The 19,679-nt window shown below is 38.5% G+C and overlaps 2 protein-coding genes across 4 annotated transcripts in view; both read left to right on the top strand.

Annotated features, from left to right (window-relative positions):
• The first annotated feature begins 119 nt into the window (after positions 1-119).
• LOC105673261 (ubiquitin-protein ligase E3B) lies at positions 120-8,578 on the top strand. The gene is made up of 16 exons (XM_012368777.2): positions 120-427; positions 735-887; positions 970-1,297; positions 1,372-1,560; positions 1,649-1,840; positions 1,920-2,109; positions 2,269-2,511; positions 2,584-2,755; positions 2,830-2,948; positions 3,134-3,249; positions 3,352-3,554; positions 3,784-4,084; positions 4,194-4,586; positions 4,671-4,835; positions 4,951-5,062; positions 5,459-8,578. Exons 1-16 carry the CDS (start codon positions 264-266, stop codon positions 5,629-5,631), a joined length of 3,213 nt encoding a protein of 1,070 aa, XP_012224200.1. The 5' UTR covers positions 120-263; the 3' UTR covers positions 5,632-8,578.
• Positions 8,579-9,174: 596 nt separating this feature from the next.
• nmo (serine/threonine-protein kinase nemo) overlaps positions 9,175-19,679 on the top strand; it is a 92,875-nt gene continuing 82,370 nt past the window's right edge. For 2 of the 3 annotated variants that reach the window (XM_067357230.1, XM_067357229.1), the window contains exon 1: positions 9,175-10,770. In XM_067357230.1, the coding sequence (XP_067213331.1) occupies positions 10,478-10,770 (293 nt within the window). In that variant the 5' untranslated portion in view covers positions 9,175-10,477. The remainder of the gene's footprint in view (positions 10,771-19,679) is intronic. The other variant, XR_010890738.1, reaches the window with a different exon arrangement.

Raw genomic sequence — 19,679 nt, 5'->3', positions numbered from 1 at the left:
TTTAACTGCCCGTAGAAACACAGGCTTGAATATGTATACAGGGCTTGTATATCTTGAGAGCCAGCACTGATGAAGGATACATCCGTGATCATGACGGAGAAGTGGATATGGGTGGGGGGAATCGGTAGAGGCTCATCAGCTGACGAGAATGCCTCAAAGATGTCTTGTTACTAACAGTGAGCGACAACGACGACGCAGTGGTGCGTAGGTGTCCGGGGGTTGTTTGGACCCTACGGGGGTGAAAGACGATTAAGGGTTTAAGGATGTTCTGCGCGGAGGGCTCGTCGTCGAAAGGCAGCTTTCTGCAGCAGAAGAAAGCTGCACGCGAGGATCGGGCCCACGAAAAGCGCAGAGAAGTCGCGGCCACTATAATCCAGGCCCACTTCCGCGCTTGGCTGGCACGCGAACGGTTCACTAAGCAAATATTGTAAGTGCGAAACGACAATGATATCGGGATCTTTCAATGCGGAGTGATTTTCGCAAGAATGAGCTGTCAATAAGTACATGTGCGCGTTGAATGTGTCTGTGTTTACATTCAACGGAGCGCGTGAGAATGTATGTGGCGCTGTGTAAATAAAGATTGAGATAATCATTTTATCGAATTACGCGTAATTTCTCGCAAGAATTGAATTAGGCAAATGAGCGTGAAATTAATTAATATTTTAGAGCAACTGCACTGCTGTATTCTGACAAGATTCTTTTAGTTTTCTACACAAGATTCTTTTACTTTTTAGAAAAGAGTTTGATAAGCATTTTCCCGATGACATTGGCACCGACAATACAACAGTGGAATTGAAGCCTGCTCTAGAAGTGTACAAAATCATTTCTAGATTTTTGCTAATATTTAAAAGAGATAAGGATCAAGAGAGAATAGAGAGAGTGTGTAGGTGAGTATTTACAGTGCAAATACTTTTACGTTTCTTCATGAAGATTCAGAATATATACTTTAACTTAAACAATCCTTTTCAGATACCTTGTGCTGACTCTTGATTCCGAGTCTCCAAAGATATCTTACGTGGGATTGGCGCTCAATAAGGACTACTACATATCATGGATTTTACAAATGAAGACAGTTCTGTACCATTGTCTTTCTGGCTTGGACAGCCTGAAGCCAGAGAGAGTATCAGACCACAAATCGATATTGCTGCGACTGCATACTTTGGTCAGCTTTACGTCTCCGGGAACATGGGCCATACAGAAAGTGAAGGGCATGGACCAACTGAAGACTGGCATGAATCAACTGTGTGCGAATATCATGGGCCACTTAGTTAACAATGGATTTTACGCCACCATGCAGGTAATAATATTAACTGACTTTCTGACAGCTCGACTTTTTCTTTATCAATACTAATTACATTCCTCTCATTTTAGGCTCTGTTGATGAAGGGACTAGGTAGAGCAAAACTTGCTCTGAAACCAGTTGCACTTTCAGCTGCGGTTACTCTGACACTGAGACCACTAATTTCATCACAGATGTCTGACAAGCTGGTGTCTCTCTTTCTAATTAACATCTTTAGCGTGCCAGCTCTGGTCCATCATTTGAATACATTTTCACCAGAGGTAGAATAGCAAGAAAGAAAATATTTCCAACTTTTATTATGTTACAATGTATCTTTAAACGTGTGAAGTTTCTGACACATATTTACAGTGCATTTCATCGTTCATAACGAACAATATGTTTGCGAGAAGTTTGGAGCTGTTGAATTCCGAGCAGAATTTGAGGATTGTTTTTAACGCTTTGGAAGGTAGCTACGCGCTTTGTTTGCTCGCTAATTTAATACAACTGGCAAATATCGAGAGGGAAGAAGTACTGAGGGAACTTTGCTTTCCTTCTTTTACGGTAAATTACGCCAACAATTTTTTCCATCACGCGGATATTGGCAATACAATTTATAACATTTTGCGATTTTTTCTTACAGTTTGTTGTGACGAGGATGCTGGAAGCATGTCAGCAATACGTAGTCGCCAAAAAGAGTAACTTGACGCACTGGCATCCCGTATTAGGCTGGTTTGCACAGACGATTGACACCTCATTGCACGATGCAACTCCTTTCGTTAAAGTACAACTGGCCTATCTCTGGACCGGCAGGATTGTCACGTATTTAATTGGTAAGAATCGTTAGATTTTTTGTATTTATTAAAAAAAAGAAATCTATGCATGTAAATAATCAATAAAACTTATATTATATTCAATCAAAGTCGTAGTTACCACACATTTCTTTTGTTAAATTTTTTTCAAATGATTTTTTTTTTTAATTTTCTTTTTAGAGCAGCCACTAATCGAGCTAGTCGAAAAAGAAGTGCCACCGTCGATAGAATACCAAAGCACTTCTTCCGTGGGTGCCAACATCTTTCGACGTGCGTTTCTAGAAGCTCGCACTAATAGAAACAACAGTACCAAGAATTACAGAAAACTGGGCAGTCCTGAGGCTACCAAGATAGCATTGATCTGTTCGCTGTATCAAACAGCGTTGCATACGCTTACGCAGATGAAAATCGAAATATTGACTGGTACGTATAACAGAATTAGCGCCCACAATCGTGTATATAGCTGACTTTGACCAATGGATCATGCTACCACAGGATTATGCTACCAAGGTAAAATTCTATACCACATGTGGTTGTTTTTAACTACTCTGGGGCCGCATTGCGGCCTGAAGACATTTCTAGACCTCTTGGCAGCCAACACGAAATGCACGGCGCCCGAATTTCAAATGTTGATACTATTTGCCGATTGTATGACACATTACGTTACGTAAGTGATGCACTGCTGGATGCTGCTCCGATTAGATTCAGACGAACTAATTTTTTTTATTTCTCCAATTTCAGCATTCTGGATGACATGGAGATGTACGAGCAACAAGATCCGTTTAAGCTCACAGATTTCATCAGCATGTCCTACTTCCTGAATCAATTCTTATACAAAGCGATTCTTACTAATTTATTCGGTAAATAAATTCATTTCTGTCGTTCTTACTAAATTCAGAAATTGACGTTTTTCTGCATTTTCTAAAAATTGCCAACTCATTTTATTGGTGCACCACTTTTTTGTTACAACGATTTTAACGACGTTCTGTTAAATTAAGATTTCATAAATTCTCTTGAAAACTAATTTAAGTCTTAAATGTTGCAGATGTCAAGTCGGTATCCAGCAATTCCCTGTTTATCTCGCTTTACATTCTTTTAATGGCAATCTATCGACGTGACTGCCGCAGAGCGTTCTGTCCAGATAATCACTGGTTGGCTAAGTTAAGTACCTTAGCTTTTTTAAAAAATACTTGGTAAAAGTAGGAATACATAATATCCACTGTGTCTCAAATACTCGATATTCAGAGTTTCTTCTAAAAACAGGAGGCACGATTGTCCGGCTTTTTAATAGACCTAGAGAAGGGTCGACGCGGCGCAGCGCTTTTATTCTCGAAGATGCCTCACGTTATCCCTCATTCCGACCGAGTCTTATTGTTTCGCAGGCACATAGCCGACGAAAAGGCGGTTCTCGGCTTGACTGAGAGTGCTTGTAACAGTCCGCCAACTACACTCATCATCGTGCACAGGTCACTTGACGCATTTTTAAATATATTTTACAATTAAACATTTCGACAGATTAAAAAATTTCCAAAAATTTTTTTCGTTAGTTTTGGTACACTTTGACGCTATTTTTTTTGAAGAGTCGTTTTATAAGAATTCTTTGAATACAGTGTAATTTAGAATTAGTTTTCATTACAATTCTTCATGCGATATTATTTTTTTCAATCATTATGAAATATTTTTTATACTTTGCAGAACGCGAATAGTCGAGGATGGGTACAGACAGCTAGCCATGTTGCCGTCACAAGCATTGAAGGGTGTGATCAGGGTGCGTTTCGTGAATGAGCAGGGCCTGACCGAGGCTGGTATCGATCAGGACGGAGTCTTTAAGGAATTTCTCGAAGAGACGATAAAGCGAGTGTTTGATCCATCCCTGAATTTGTTTAAAGCCACCAGCGAGAACCGGCTCTATCCTTCTCCCACATCCTTTATGCAGGACAATCACCTACAGCTGTTCGAATTTGTCGGGCGAATGCTTGGCAAAGCTGTTTACGAGGTAAAGTGTCCTTTCATGATTCCGCGATCAATTACATTAAGTTTAAATTCACAAAATAAATCCAGTTTCTAAGAAAATATTCTCAATAATCGACTTTCTTGTTTTTCAGGGCATCGTCGTGGATGTGCCTTTTGCATCGTTTTTCGTGTCGCAATTTTCCGGGCAAACGGGTGGTGCTTTGTACAGCTGGTTGGACGAGCTCGCTTCATTGGATCGAGATCTTTATCGCAGTTTAACTCTGGTGAAACATTACAAGGGCGATATACAGCAACTAGAGCTGACGTTTTCGCTCGATGAGGACGTACTCGGTAAATTGGTCACCCACGAATTGATCCCTAACGGACGTACTACTCCCGTGACCAATCAAAATAAGATTCAGTATATCCATCACATGGCGCACTACAGAATGTATCATCAGATCAAGGAGCAAACAACTGCCTTCATTAAGGGATTCCGCTCGATCATCAATCCCGAGTGGCTGTCGTTGTTCTCGACACCTGAGGTAAATGTTTAAAATCATTCCTTTTTGCAATGTGATGTGTTTACGAAATTGAACAACTTAAAACACAATAAATTTGCTTTGCAGTTACAGAGATTAATCTCGGGCGATAACGTTCCTTTGGACTTGCAAGATTTACGAAAGCACACACAATACTACGGCGGTTTTCACGACAGTCACCGAGTGGTATGTTGGTTGTGGGATATTTTGGAGAAAGATTTTACAGAAGATGAAAGAGGATTATTCCTAAAGGTACTGTAATGCCAATAGGTTTTTTAATTGACAATATTAGAATTATTCGGAAATACTGACATTTTTTGTAACTCTGATTTCCTGCTAATAATTTTTTAACAATAAATTATAATAGTTTGTGACGAGTTGCTCGAAATCACCGTTACTGGGTTTCGCTAATCTGGAGCCACCTTTCTCCATACGATGTGTGGAAGTCTGCGATGATGAGGACACAGGCGACACAATAGGTACAATAATTATAAAACAATTTCAGAAAAACCACAAGCAACTTTTTATGACTAACAGTAGAATTGAAAAGCTGCATAAATTTTCAACATCTTTTATATTTTTTATCTTGTTTTACGATTATCAGTTTTACGATTATACGTCATCTATATTTTAGATCTCAAGAGAATGAAAAAGTTGTAAACCTTTTGGCAATATATAACATTAAATTTTTATTTTATTTTCTGATTTCATAGATTTCTTTAATTTTCAGATAAATGCTTAACATAAAGTTTTCAAATAAAGATTTTTTAAAACTATAATTTTACAAAAATATTTAGTCTACTGATTGTCCAATATATATCACAATGTTGTTTTTTAAGAATTTAATTTATTTAATATTATGACGAATCACACAGGTAGTGTAATCAGGGGTTTCTTCACGATACGCAAGAAAGACCCGCAAAATCGACTGCCGACCTCATCGACGTGCTTCAATCTGCTTAAACTGCCGAATTACCAAAAAAAGAGCACGCTACGAGAAAAGCTACGCTATGCTATCACCAGCAACACCGGTTTCGAACTCTCGTAGATGGTCTTGCAATTCCATCCCAAATATGGAAAGATGACAAGCAAGTTTATTTGTGAATTTGAATAGAAATATCGCAGAACGATTCGCGACAAATCGAAATGAAATGAAATTTGATCAGCATACATAAGGATAAAAAGTTGGCACGATCAATACCCCGAGTTGATTTTATAAAATAATGTTGAATGCTGCCTAAACCGCCCTTATCCCGACCTATAATTCATATCTCGATAAAGCGCGTCGTTATTTCAACGTCGTTATTATTGATTTCCAAATCCGAATGTTGAAAAGAGATTTTAGAGGCATCATGATCTTCTTTTGAACAACATTTCGACTTTGGTACATAAATGGAAGAATGTACAATGTAAGAATTATATAATATGAGCTCGCGAAGAAATAATTGTTAGTTATATACATATATATATACTTAAAAGAATTTCTTCATACGACAAGGGCTAAGTATTTTAGGATCAAGCTTGATCACGACGTTTCTTTTTGCGATTTGGATACACGCACACACAGTCATAACCGATGTGAAATACACCATGAGCCAAAATACCTCATGAGCTTAATATCGCTGAGATGATAATCGTGCGCTTGTTAGTGAATAGATACGTTGATCAATATTACAGTAAGATCAGGGGTGACGAATAATTGAAATTTATTTTCATAGATAATCAATGTTATAAAAATAATAGTTATTGGTGGATTCCATCGTTTACTGAAAATCCAATCGTTTAAAAATTTGAATCAATAAGTAGAGAAAGAGCTTATCTACAATCACGATTGCAACAGTTTGTGATATCTTACAAAACTATCAACTGTACATTAAATTATTACATCACTTGCTTGATTTACTTAGTTGTATAATTTGAGCAATATTTCATAAACGAAAAGTAATATTTTCACAAAAACATTTTTTGACCAATTTGGAACATTTTTTATTAGCAAAAACTCTTTTAATGAGAGTGATAAAAAATAAGTATATGTTGCATTTTAATTTGTTATAAACTTGATTTTTTTTTATACTTAAAAAAAAATTACAAAATCTGTTCCTGCTATTTATCAATCAAATTAAATATTTCAGCGTATACTTTCGCCATCCCTGCATTAACAAGAGAATATCCTCTAAACTGGAGGATGTTGTCTTGTGAATAAACCAGCACGTGTGCGAAAAGTATCCATGAGTAATCAAAAAACGACATGCAAGTTTCTAAAAGTTTTTCCTCAATACGAAGAAAAAGAGCAGTAGGCAAAGGAGACAGCGATCTATTTTAAAAAATATTTTCTCATAATTTTCGTACGGACTTTTGGCGCGACATGCTATCGAATCATAATTTAGCGTGTGCGACCTAAGGATACAAAATCCCACGAGCGTTCACAAATAAAAAATCCTGGAGTCCGTTTTGATAAAAAAAAATGGCAGAAATTTCATCGTATTTCGCGCGAGCTAAAGTTGAGAAATTCCTCGAATATAAAAGAACGAACTTTTCTTGATAATTTGTTCGAGAAATTAATTAAATTAGTAATATGTGAACAAGAAATAATTTGATGTGAAAGTTGAACCGCAGGCGAATAAATTTCAAATTATAAATTTATGAATAAAATTTTAAATATAATTTATTCATTTGCAATTTTATTTTATATATATTTTTAGTATATTTTTTATATGTTTATCACTATCATTGAAAAGTTTTAACCATCAGTCCAATTATTTAATCAATTCTATTTGGTTTAACTAAAATTTAATAACTTTTAATAACTTTAACTAAATTTAATAACTTAGTATATTCAAGACAGTCTACGTGGTGAAATCGATGAAAATTTTGCTTGAATTCGCCGTAATTACAACGCGTACGAGATATTCATGTGTGTTTACGAGTATTGAGGAAAAAGAGGGCACAAAAAAAGACTTACAGTATTCCGCGTGAATACAGGGGGAAAGTCAAAGTCTAATGATACAATATTGTTATTCCTCTTGCCTTTCAGGACGCGTTCTTCTACATAATAGACGGTAATGTGAGAAACATGACAGGGCAATTTGATGATAGACCAAAGATAAAGGCGAACGATTTGAGATGTAATCTTTGCATATTTTCCTATGTAATTAGGCACGTGTCGTAAGGTCGCAAATTTGTGCTCACACAATTGCACAATCAAGACTAATGAAATATAGTTCTAATAAAATATAATACTAAAATTTGAATAATCTTTTTCGAAAATCAGAAAGTAATATACAATCAATTTTGATTGAGCAATATAATGGTAATTTTAATGTTATTATATATGTGTGTATTATTTATTGATTTTTCGATGGCGGATAACTGGGTCATAAACTACGTTTATGTAATATTTATTATTAACATATGATGTTGTATTCGATATAATGTTAATTGTTATTATGTTTAATTTTAAGAATTTTGTGTGGGCACAAGAGATTGGCGGTGTACATTTATTAAAGTGGAGCAACAAATACTCCGGTTTATGGGTATACTCGTCATAGATAAGTTTAAAGAACGGCTACTATTATAAGTAGTTGTATATAAATAATAAGGGGCGTAAGATCGATATAAAATCGAACGAGAAAATTGTGATTGTAAGACAAATTTATCTCTGCCGCAATAACAAATTGCATTTATAAAATTTAATACTTAACTAGAGACTGCTATATATACCAAACAAAAAAAAAAAAAAAAAAAAAAGAAATATGATAACGCGCCATAATATGAGTTTCTCTTACAATTGCAAATCGAACGAAGATACACGTATTCTGTAAATCGCTTGCTTCTCGATTATACAACGGCTACGTGTTCGCCGTTTGTAATCGACGGTGAATTATTAAGATTCTGTATAAGGAGACGAGACTTCTTTATAAGGAAGAGAGAGATTCGCTAATTTCGTACGATGAAGATTGGTAACAATCGTGTAAATATATACACATGTCGCAAAAGCCGTGTTGCGTTAATGTTGCCTTCGCTTTCCTTCGTTACATAAGCGATCCCTTCTTGATTACACGCGGGAAGAAATCAAATAAAACCAAATTCCATTGCCAAAAAACAATTCAAAGATTTTTCAGCATTAAATATCAGCTTAAAAATTAACAAATATGAATTGTTTTGATAGGAGGATATTTTTCAAATTGTTAAATATTCTATCCAGCCGTACATAAAGATGAGACTTAAGTTCAGAAAACGAAATTACAAATAATGCATTTCAATGAATGAATTTTAATAATCATAGAGTTGTATAAAACAAATTTATTTAAGTTTCTAAAATCCAGAAGCAGATTTATGTAATATTTCTAAAGTTTCAATGGCTAAATTAGGGACTAGAAGAAAAATTTGATTCACTATACTTTTAATAATATTTTTCAAATATAGCCTTATCTTTTTCGATCTATTTTATATAAAATGCAGAAAATATAGAAAGAATACAATTAAAAAGAAAAAATTAAAAATCATGCGCCTGCACGAGGATATGCAACGCACATCACGTGACTGCACGGTGATTCGCTGTGTCGGTCACGTGACCGCCTTTGTGCCCGGCGCTGCAGGATGCAGTAGCGTCAGTGGCCAGCAAGCCTTGACTGTGAGTAGACGTGTGACTCGTCGGCGGAGCGCGGCTCGATCTCCCGTCGCGGCTACGCGAGAGGACTCTCCTTTTTTTCCCTCCCCTTCTGTATATGCGTCTCTCTCCTCCCTTCTCTCTTTTGTCCATCTGTCACTATCTGTCATTCCGTCTCGCGGCGTGTGTCGCGCATGTCGTTGGCTCGGTGAGAACGCGTGTGTGCTTGGTGCTTGGTGCTTCTGTCCGCGTGTGCTCCGAGTTTTTGCCCCAAGAGGCGATACCACATAGTGGCACAGTGGTGGCTCTTGCGGGGGCCGCGTGCGTGCGTGCGTGCGTGCGAGCGTGCGTGCATACGTGCGTACGTGCGTGCGTGCGTGCGTGCGTGCGCGTTACATCAAGAGGAATATCGTTCGTGTCGTACACGACGGTGGACTCTGCGAGTGCGTCGGCGGCAGTGCGGTTGTACGGAGCAGCCGCAGCCGCAGCTCCTCGCGTTTTCTCATCGTCCATTGTCGCGTCTCCTTTCTCCGCCGCGTGTCTCCTAGGAACAAGCGCCGCCTCCCGTTTCTCCACCACGTCTCCCCTCTGATTCTGATCCCCCGGGGAGCTGCTCCGACAACGCTGTTATGAGGCGCGCCGCCGAGTGCGATTGACGGACGCGTCGCGACGGCGCGAGAAAGAGAGAGAGAGAGAAAGAGAGAGTGGGGCAAGCTGTGATTGGAATACAGTGCGGCAGTGTATATACGTGCATACGTACGTGCATGCGTGCGTGCGTTCCTGCGTGCGTGTCTCAAACATAACCTAAGTGTCGGTAAGCGCGCTAAGTGCTGTTCGTTGTCATACTTGTAATCATATTGGACGCGACGACGGATATATACAACGGATTATTATCGGAGCGCACGGACAAATTCGTCTAGATCAAAAGTAATAATGGTAACATTAGTGTCTTCGTCGGCAGTGTGGTGAGTGACGGAAAAGACGAGGATACGTCATCGCTTATCTCGACGCGATAAAGGACACCGTTCGTACACGTATCACGTTTTCCCCCCTCCTCGATTCGGCTGATTTGAACTAAACAAAAGAAGAAGGATTTAGCAGCAGGATATCCCCCCTTCGACGAGCGAGAGAAGAAAAATGCTCATCGCGTGAGACATTCGTCGATCCATCGATCGATTCACTCGTCGATCGTACGCGACTCAAACAATAACGGTGGCTCACTTTATCGAGCGGGCGAGGGGGCACAGCCCGTAAAGCAGGGGGTGGCGGGCCAGCAAGTGCTTTGATGGCAGTGGTTGGGCCCAGCCGGCACTCGCGGGTGTCCATGAGTGTGTCCATACCGCTGATGCAAGGCGGCGGGGCGGGGGCAACCGGCGGCGGCGGCGCCGGTGCTACCGCCGCCGGGGCCCATCCGGGCCAGGCGGTCCTCGCCGCTGCCGCCGCCGCCGCAGCCGCGGCCCAAGCAGCGCCCCCCACGTATTACCACCCCGCGGCGCCCGCACCCCCGCCTCCGCCGCCTGCCCAGGATCCCGTCCAACCGGACCGACCCATCGGCTACGGGGCCTTCGGCGTTGTTTGGTGAGTACTCTTGTCTATCTTTATCAGTTTTCTACCGTAAGCCCTTAGATTATTCGCACTAATCAAAATTATTTTCCGACAAACAATATCTAGTCACAAATTTTGGTTTGTGAAATTTAAAATTTTGTTAGAAATGTTTCGACAGAAAAGGGAGAAAAACTCCTGCGGCGATTGTCATTAAATATAAAATTGGAATTGATTGATCACTCATATGTTTTTTAATATCATGATAAATGCTGTGGTATGAAGAATAGTCGACGCTATAGTACTGATTTATAGACCTTAAATAAATTTATGTTGTCACTGGAGAATCAATCAACATTTTAGTCTTATACAAATAAATTAATCAAGTAGAGTGTTTTTCTAATTCACTTTATTTCGCGTAGAAGATGGTTACTTTAGGGATAGCCTGTATCTTTAGATAGCAGGAATCGAAATAATTTTGGGAAAAGTAATACTTTGAATAAATAAATGATTAGAGGCAGTCTTTACGGCAGTTGATTTAACATCATTAATATTCATCTTCGTTAAGAGAGAAATAATAAACCATGGTAATATCACAAGATATTATCTGAATTCTAGAGCATTCTATTTTACGGAAAGAGTCGAAAAAAGAGATACAAAGAGTTTTTTTTATCTTCGCCCTAATTTCTGCAAAACATACAGCATGTTTAGATAGCGTTACTGCTTTAGCGAAGCTTCTAGCGCGCACAAGTAAACGATGTTCCAATAGAAAGTGGAGCGATGAGGTACAGCAATCGCGATCGTTCGTGAGGTGTACTCCACGAGGTGAGAGCGAACCAAAGAAAACTCGTTTGCCCTTTTCCACGTTCCACGAGTCTTGACTTCCGTTTTTTGCGACCGGCGGAAGGAACAAACACACAAGCGGCGAAAACACTCGCGCTGCTTAACTTGTATGAAAAAGTCACGGTCGACTCGCGCGAGTTTATCAACGTCACGAAAGTGAAATATTGTGTATCTTTTGCCGAGAATACATCACATAATAAATCACATTCGGAATCGAAAGTGAATTTTAAAGCATTGTTCAAAAGGTTAACGAATATAAAATAATTTAAGATATCATTCAGATTAAGAGCAGAGTTTGTAAACAGAAAAGATAAATTTTCATCTTTTCCTCCATTCAAAGAGGTTGTTCTTTATCGAAAATGTGTGTTAAATATGTCAAATACGCGCGGGACAGAAAGAGCAACATCGATAACGTCGGATATTCCAATATTGGCACTTTATAACGAATGAATTAAATTCGTCGCTCTCTCGCCACTGTGAAAAATGGGGCGATGAAAAAAAAGCTTGTACTATATAAAATATTTATATTACGACACTGTCTATACTTCATATCATATAACTTGTGATAATATTTACGGTGGTATTTTTCCGCTTTCTCCTGCTGGCCTTCACACGGAAGAAAATGTCGTGCCTTTTCCCGCGCTTTCCTGTGTTTACAGAAAAACCCGATAGCTATAATTTTTCCTTCTCGTTGTACAGCGGAAATTTCTATTTTGAAAACTTTTATTAGAATGAGGAATGACGAAGCCTTTCTACGGTTCGTATATAACGAATAGAATGACGTATTGTCGTGTGAAGTCGTTTACTTGATTTATCTACCTTTAAGCAGCACGTGCACAGTACTATATTCAATCTTACATCCGAATGTATAGTGTTTGTTTTAAAATACAGACACGCCTTGTTGTGATATTGACCCTGTTATTACAAGCTTGGTATTTCTAAACTGTTGCAAAGTTCCAACGCATCGTTACTTTTCAATATAAATGTTTTATACAAAAAATTGACTATTTATAAGCAAACATCCGAGATTTATTTTCCAAAATATCTTGGTTTTTAATGTAAATTTTCTTAAATTCTACTCGATATTATAATGAAGCCTTAATTTATGGAAATTTTTTAATCAATTTTTTAATCATGTTTAAAAAACTGTTTAATATCTCGATAAATAAGGTAAATTGATTCGACGTTGGTCAAAGAACGTGCTATCTTGATACAATTTTATAAACGAAATTTATGATTAATAATGTTTATCTAGAATGACGAGAATAATACTTTTGAGACTATTGACTGAGAGTTAAGAAACGGCGTTTATCTCGGCTTTGTTGATCTCCGGACGGTATTCGCGCAATATCAAAATTGAACGTCACGATCGATAGGCGACGAGAGCGCGCGTTTGACTTTATCGCCACACTTAATTAGGAGCTTATCCCTCCTTAATATCGGGTAAGTTCGTCGACCTGTAAACCAAGTGGATCGCTTGGTGCACGAATGGACGAGACCGAAGCACCTCGACCTTATTCCTCGAGCTGACTTAGGGAAATACGGAGAAAAAGAGGGAGAAAAAAACAGCAAGCTTCGCTAAAGATGCATTTTTAGCGATTTCGCAAGTCGGCATTTTATAGTGCTTTTACCAAGCATTGCTCGTAAACGTAATTAGCTTTCGATATAACTTAATGTTCCCAATTAATTTCATTTTATGATGTTTCATGTATATATCTTTGTTAAATCTGTTTTACGTTTTATTTAATGCATATTTTTATGAATTTCTTTTTTATTACTGTATACACAGATTTCTTTTAAGAAAAAAGATGCCTCTCGTAATTTGTAAATCACATTTCCGAATATTTTTTTAATCGCTAATTTATTATTGTAATAATTTTATATATTTCATGTGATATTGTGATTAATTATAGTTTAACTGCTAATATTTTTTTTTACTTAACATAAAATTTATAGATTTAGTAACAACAACAAAAATATAGAAGGATTGAAAACTGAAAAAAAGAACCTGAACACTGAGAAACGAATGCGCAGTAATTAATCTAAATCGGATCCATGTTTTTCTCTCCTTGTCTCTATGCACATAATCTTCCGATGCGCACGTGCATGCTATAATAAAATATGCGTGCACATGGAGCTCTGCAAGGTCCTAACATTGACTTCGGCGCTATTGCAATAAATCGCACAAGTCCTTGTGTGCCGTCAATGCGTACGTCTGCTAACGATTTATTTAACATGCTTGGTGAATATCGATCTCATATTTTATAAAATCTTCGAATTATACTTCAGAGATTATTAGATTTAATATTTTTCGAATTCTTTGGAGTTTTATCCTTTTTATATTAAAAAGTTACTATTTTACCAAAGGACGATGGAAAATATTTCACCATTTAAAACAATGGCTATATTTTTAGGATTATTTACAGAACTGTCGAGGAGCATTTCGATAGGTTTTGGATTCTTCACTTTTTTAAAAAATTGCGATTTAATTGCGGACACAGCATGCTCACGCATTGTACACGGAACGGCGTACATTAATTTCAACTTCGATAATACTGCGAACTTGCGATAGGACTTCCTTGTCTTTTAAGATTCTGCATATTCATGTAAGGGTTAATCTAACAAGTTCTCCAATGGCCTCGGCAATTAATATCCATTTGCGCTGGAACGCGTAACGCGTTGGAGGCGAAGATATCTTTTTTTTCGCTTTACGCGCTAACACATCTGGGCATAGGAATATATAAGACATCTCAGAAGTCTCGTAGCATCTTTATCAAAAAAGATGTTAAGAATAACTTTCTTAAATCGAACATTTCATAAATCGAAGAACTTTGCATCGATAAGATGTGGAAAATTTCTAAAGTTTAGAAAATTTTTAAAGTTGAGATTCCAGAATCGATAAATTTGAAGTGATAATCTTTTCTATTTTGACAAATTTAATTCTTGCAAGTTACATATCATATAGAAAAATTGTTGCAATCATTGCAATGATGTTTCCATCAAAAAATGTTTTGAGAAAAAGACTAAATTTTTATAGCAAGATTGAATTTGCAACATATACGTATGATTTAAGAAAATTTGAGACAGTTTTACTCGAAAATGTATAATCTGTGTGCATGATCACACGAGTCCGATCCACAGTGTATAGTTAACCAGACGCATTCCTGGAGCGTATGCGCGACGGCGACTGGTACTGCTGGTGCTCGCAGGTGCAAGAAACACGAAACCATCTTCATCGCGTGCCGCGCGATCGCGTTTCTGTATATTAGAGTCGATGCTAGAATCGACCGAGAGACAGAGAGAGATATGCAGAATGATCTTTTTGTGTTCTGAATTCATTAGCTCAATTGAATTAATCTCTTTTCCTTGCGCTCTGTAAAAATCCGAAAGTCACAAAACTTTTAAGAGCTTTTCTAGAACATTAATCTATGTACGTACTTTATCAAAATTATCGATATTACTTTTGTGGCAGTCGGGAAAAATAATAAACAAATAAAGTTGTTTTCAATTAACAGTTTAACCGAAATTGGTTGTATATCATAAAGTACAAACATATTTGCACGATATTATCGAAATATCACGCAAGCGTTTCTCTTTTCACTAGCTAGTGAATAGCATTTTGATATCACGACGCGCGACAGCGACGAGTGCTTTTTCGTGCTAAAAATGAGAAAAAGCGAAGGAAACCGCGGTTCCGAAAGCGTTGTGTCACGTTTTTCCGTGATCGAGTCCACGACCGGCGGCAACGTCGCTTCGATCGAATTTCGATAGCATAGCACACTATTCGCAAAGTGTTAGCTGACATGACATGTAACGGCGCTAAAACATACGCATTTGGTGTCTCATTTACGCGCGTTACAACAAACGTTTCTTCAATTGGACATTAACAAGCACCGATAACAATCGTATGGCGAGAAGCGAATCGCATAATGTTATTCATTCTTTCATTACCGTAACTTTAGTCGTATCAAAAGGAATTAAGAAAGTTCTTTGTGAACATCGATGTTCCGGGAACTTATTGTAATATCGATCATTAGTTGTCTCTCTCACTTTTGAGCTGTCGACATTTTTAATGTACGATTGATTTAATATTTGAAAAACAATTGTTTAATATTAAATCGCTTGCGTCTCTCTTCATATCTGTCATGTATATTTTATCGTAGATTTATTCCGGACAAATTGGCATAGACCTTATCGCCACTAATTATGCACGGCGCAATTATGTATCGGCGCGCGAACGAAAAAAATGCAGCAAGGGTTATTTTAACCCCAGTCAACATATCGGGGTTAATTTAACCGAGCGACCGGACGAGCCGTAGGCGGGCCCTATGCCGATCCGCGGAACCCGTGCCAGCTGCCGTCAAGCAGGTGATGTCGCAGCTGCTTGCGGGAACGCACTCCTCGGAACCCCCACTCGTCCTGGACCACTCTCGCGTTCTTTTCCCTGAATCGATCGGTGGTCTCTCGCGACAGAAAAGGTAGTGACAACGACGAAAACCCCGCGGGATCGATCGCGAGATGAGAAGAGACGTTTGTTTTAATTACTTTGTTCTACGAACATTCACGTACTTTAATTGAGATCTCTCTCTCTCTCTCTCTCTCTCTCTCTCTCTCTCTCTCTCTCTCTTTCTTACACACACACATATTGAAATAATATTTAAATGCATAATAATTATGATAAATGTAAAGAAGCGCAAAATAAAAATATAATTTTCATACATTAAAAGAAGCAAATATTAAATATTTCGACAATAATGGTAGATAATTAACGCGTTAATTAACTTTGAGAATCTGTAACGGGATTAGATAGTCATTTTAGATGCGATTAATATTACAGTTAATTATAATTGCAATTAATAATTAGTTGCACAACGCTTTCGCGATTTTCTCGGCTTTTTCGAATTCTTCTGATTCCTGAACCGCGGCCACGAAATTACTTTATCTTTTCTGTCTGGCTCTTTAGAGTCAAGCCACCTACACCACACGGGAAGTTGGCGGAGCATGTGTTGCCCGTATTTCCGGCGCGACAATGTCGCTCCCTCCCCCTTCTATTGCACCCCGTCATGCGACTTTGGACTCGCGCAGCTGCAGCTGCAGCTCCGGTAAAAAATACCTCTCTCTCGTTCTCTCCGTCGGATAAATATTCGTGAATTCATATTGACATCGGTTAATGCATAAATCATTCATGACAAATCATCAATATTTGCTCGAGCAATCAGAAATGTGTTGAGATGATTATGGATTATTCCTCAAATGCATTCAATTTTTGTGTTGTGAAAATCAAGTTGCGATTTTATCAGAACAAATTAAAAATCAATATTTTCTAAGTTATCGAACATTTTCGAACAAGTTCTTGACATTTATCTTTTGCTCATACTTGTAGACAAAAGTTTAAACGCGAAAAACCATTTATCGGCATGAAAATCTAATCATATAATTCTTCGAGAAATTGGAGAAAAGATAATAGGTTCATCGGCGACGAGAATCGTGTAGAAATCGAATTGCAATAAAATAGTTATTAAGTAGCGTTAGACGGCGCAAATCACGTAAAAGCGTAACACGCGAAAAAAGCGCGCGTCCTCATGAGAGCGACGACCACTTTGGTCGGTGAAGGTTTTAATATCGAAATTTGGACACGGCGCGGCTTTCGCGGCCACCGTTACGAGTGCGAATCAATCCGGAAAACGCATTGAATTAGCCCGTCGTCGTCGGCAAGCGAAAAAATTCAATTTTACGCTTGCTCTCCGTTCCGGACAGCGCGACCGAAACGCGTGCGCATGTTGTAATAGGAATGCATGCGTGCGATGCAATAACCCCAGGAAAAAAATTTGCTTTAAAGGCACTGGTAATTCACTTAACCGATTCTCTGATTTGTCTCGAACATTCGGAGGTGCCATATTTTTATTAAAATGTACCAATATAATAAAAAATAGAAAATACACAAATATAAAAATTGCGAAAACATTCGCACAGTGTTATTGTGAAATCGTCACATTGATTTCACGTGGATGCAATACTATCATATCAAAAGTAAAAAAAATTAAAAAAAATATATTTTTGAGAATAATTTTCAAAATAGAAACTTTATTCGCAGGAAATTGGATTTTGTTTGTAGTTGTATTTATTATTTTCTACAGAATTTTGCGAAATTTTGCAGAAGCGCGAATGCATTTTCTAAACCGACCCTGCTCATAACGGAGCCTTTTGATTTTTTGTTTTTTTCTCTTTGCTTTTTTTCTGCCTTTCACTTTGCGAATGGAAAAGTGAGAGTACTCGTCAAAATGTATTGTCGCCGTAAAACGGTCGCGTCCGCCGCGATAAATTGCGACCAGTTAGTGGAAAAAAAAAAAAGAAAAAAAAACGCACAATCCGAAAACACGCATGCACGCAAACTCGTTACACAAGCCAATTGCAGCGCGATACACTTGTCCACAAATGTCGTAACGCATCGATGTGATTTTAATCTCGGTATACATTGTCAGCAGTGCTTGTTGACATTTCTGATTGTTGACGACGAAAGTGAGAAAATAGTACAATTGTATACAGAAATATAGTAAAAATTCTTTAGGATAAATCTAGAGAGATAATTCTCAAACTTATTCTACAAAAAATGAAAAATATTCAACATTATAAATATTATCGTGACAATTTATCAACCTGCTTGCGAGTTTCTTTAAGAACGTGCAAAAAACACGGCGAAGGCAGACACGGCCATAAATCGCCGTTACTCGCATAATCGAGCGCGTTACGCGGAGGCAAGATATTCACGGCCTCCTCTTCCTCCGCCCTGCCGCCTCCTAATACCCTTCTCGTCACATTCGACGTCGCGCGTTCAATTGACTCTTACCTGGCGGGTCTGGCGACCTACCTGCCGCGTCGGTGGTAACCTTGACGCAAACAAGCGGCGGCCGACCAGTTTTCTGCAATAATGCTCGCTCGCCGCGCTCGCGCTCGCGCGTTCCATAATCTTGCCGTAAAAGGGACAAAGCAATGGTGTCAAGAGTCTGCGAGCGAGCGCAACTCGCATCACGTATTGGCATCGTGTACAGGTGCAATGCGCCACGGTTTAGCTTCGTGCGCTCATATCGCCGCCGCAGGTGCGAACTCGCGAAAATCCACCTGCATCTGCACTTACGCGATTCTATCTCTCATAAAATTTGAAAAAAAAGGAAGAAATAGTGATCTTTTAGAATATTAATATTATATAGGTTATTAATATTATATAGGTACTAAATTGGAATTTATTTTACATTTTTCGCGAAAATATAACTCGAAGTGACGTCACAGCTGCGCTTTCTTGAAGCGTATAATACTAAATATCCAAAAATGGGAGCGAAGTCGCGGTGGCAACGGTGGCTCGCATGTCGGCGAGCTTTTATCGCGCGGGCGAGCTCTAATAAAGCCCGAGAGCGAAGCTCTCTCGCAGCCTCTCTCCCGCCGCTGCGAGCGCGATTGTGCAGGTTATTTGCGGACGGCGGGAGCACAACAGAGTAGAGAGGCCACAGCGGCGTTTCGCACACATTGTGCGTGTCCGCCGCCCCGGCGGGCTGTACAGGGTGCGCGTATAATCGGCTGCAAACGATCCCCGACGAATTATTATTGTTCGCAATGTTCTGACATTACTCTTTTAATATCGAATAATTAACAATTCCAAGCGTAATACAGTAATTTGTAAAATCAATGCATCGCACGGACCGACTGCAAGTGTGAGAAATTTTATGGAAATTCCGAAAGTTGCAAAAAACTTTCTGACATTTCAACAAAATTGTTTTCTAAAATTTTCGAATTTTTAATATTTTTTTCGAAGGAAATTTTTCGGCATAGAATTATTTGGATATTAAAATGTAATGGAGTTGCAATTATTTGATATTTGCGTTCTTAATTAATTACTTTAATTAATTATTCCAACAAATATTAAACTCTGATTAATTTTAATTTGGAAGTTGAACTTTTTATGAAATGTGAATTAATTGTGATATCGCAATGGCATAATTTTTGGAATCTCATGCTCGCAATCGATTTCACGGATCCCACCATATATATACCGTGTGTACACGAAGGGAAAAGCGAGCCGCGCGTCGGAAGCAATACCGTGACGGCCA

This window comes from Linepithema humile, chromosome 6, assembly GCF_040581485.1.
Source record: "Linepithema humile isolate Giens D197 chromosome 6, Lhum_UNIL_v1.0, whole genome shotgun sequence".
Classification (NCBI taxonomy): Eukaryota; Metazoa; Arthropoda; class Insecta; order Hymenoptera; family Formicidae; genus Linepithema; species Linepithema humile.
Note: the sequence above shows the minus strand (reverse complement) of the source record. Positions and strands in the feature narration are given on the sequence as shown.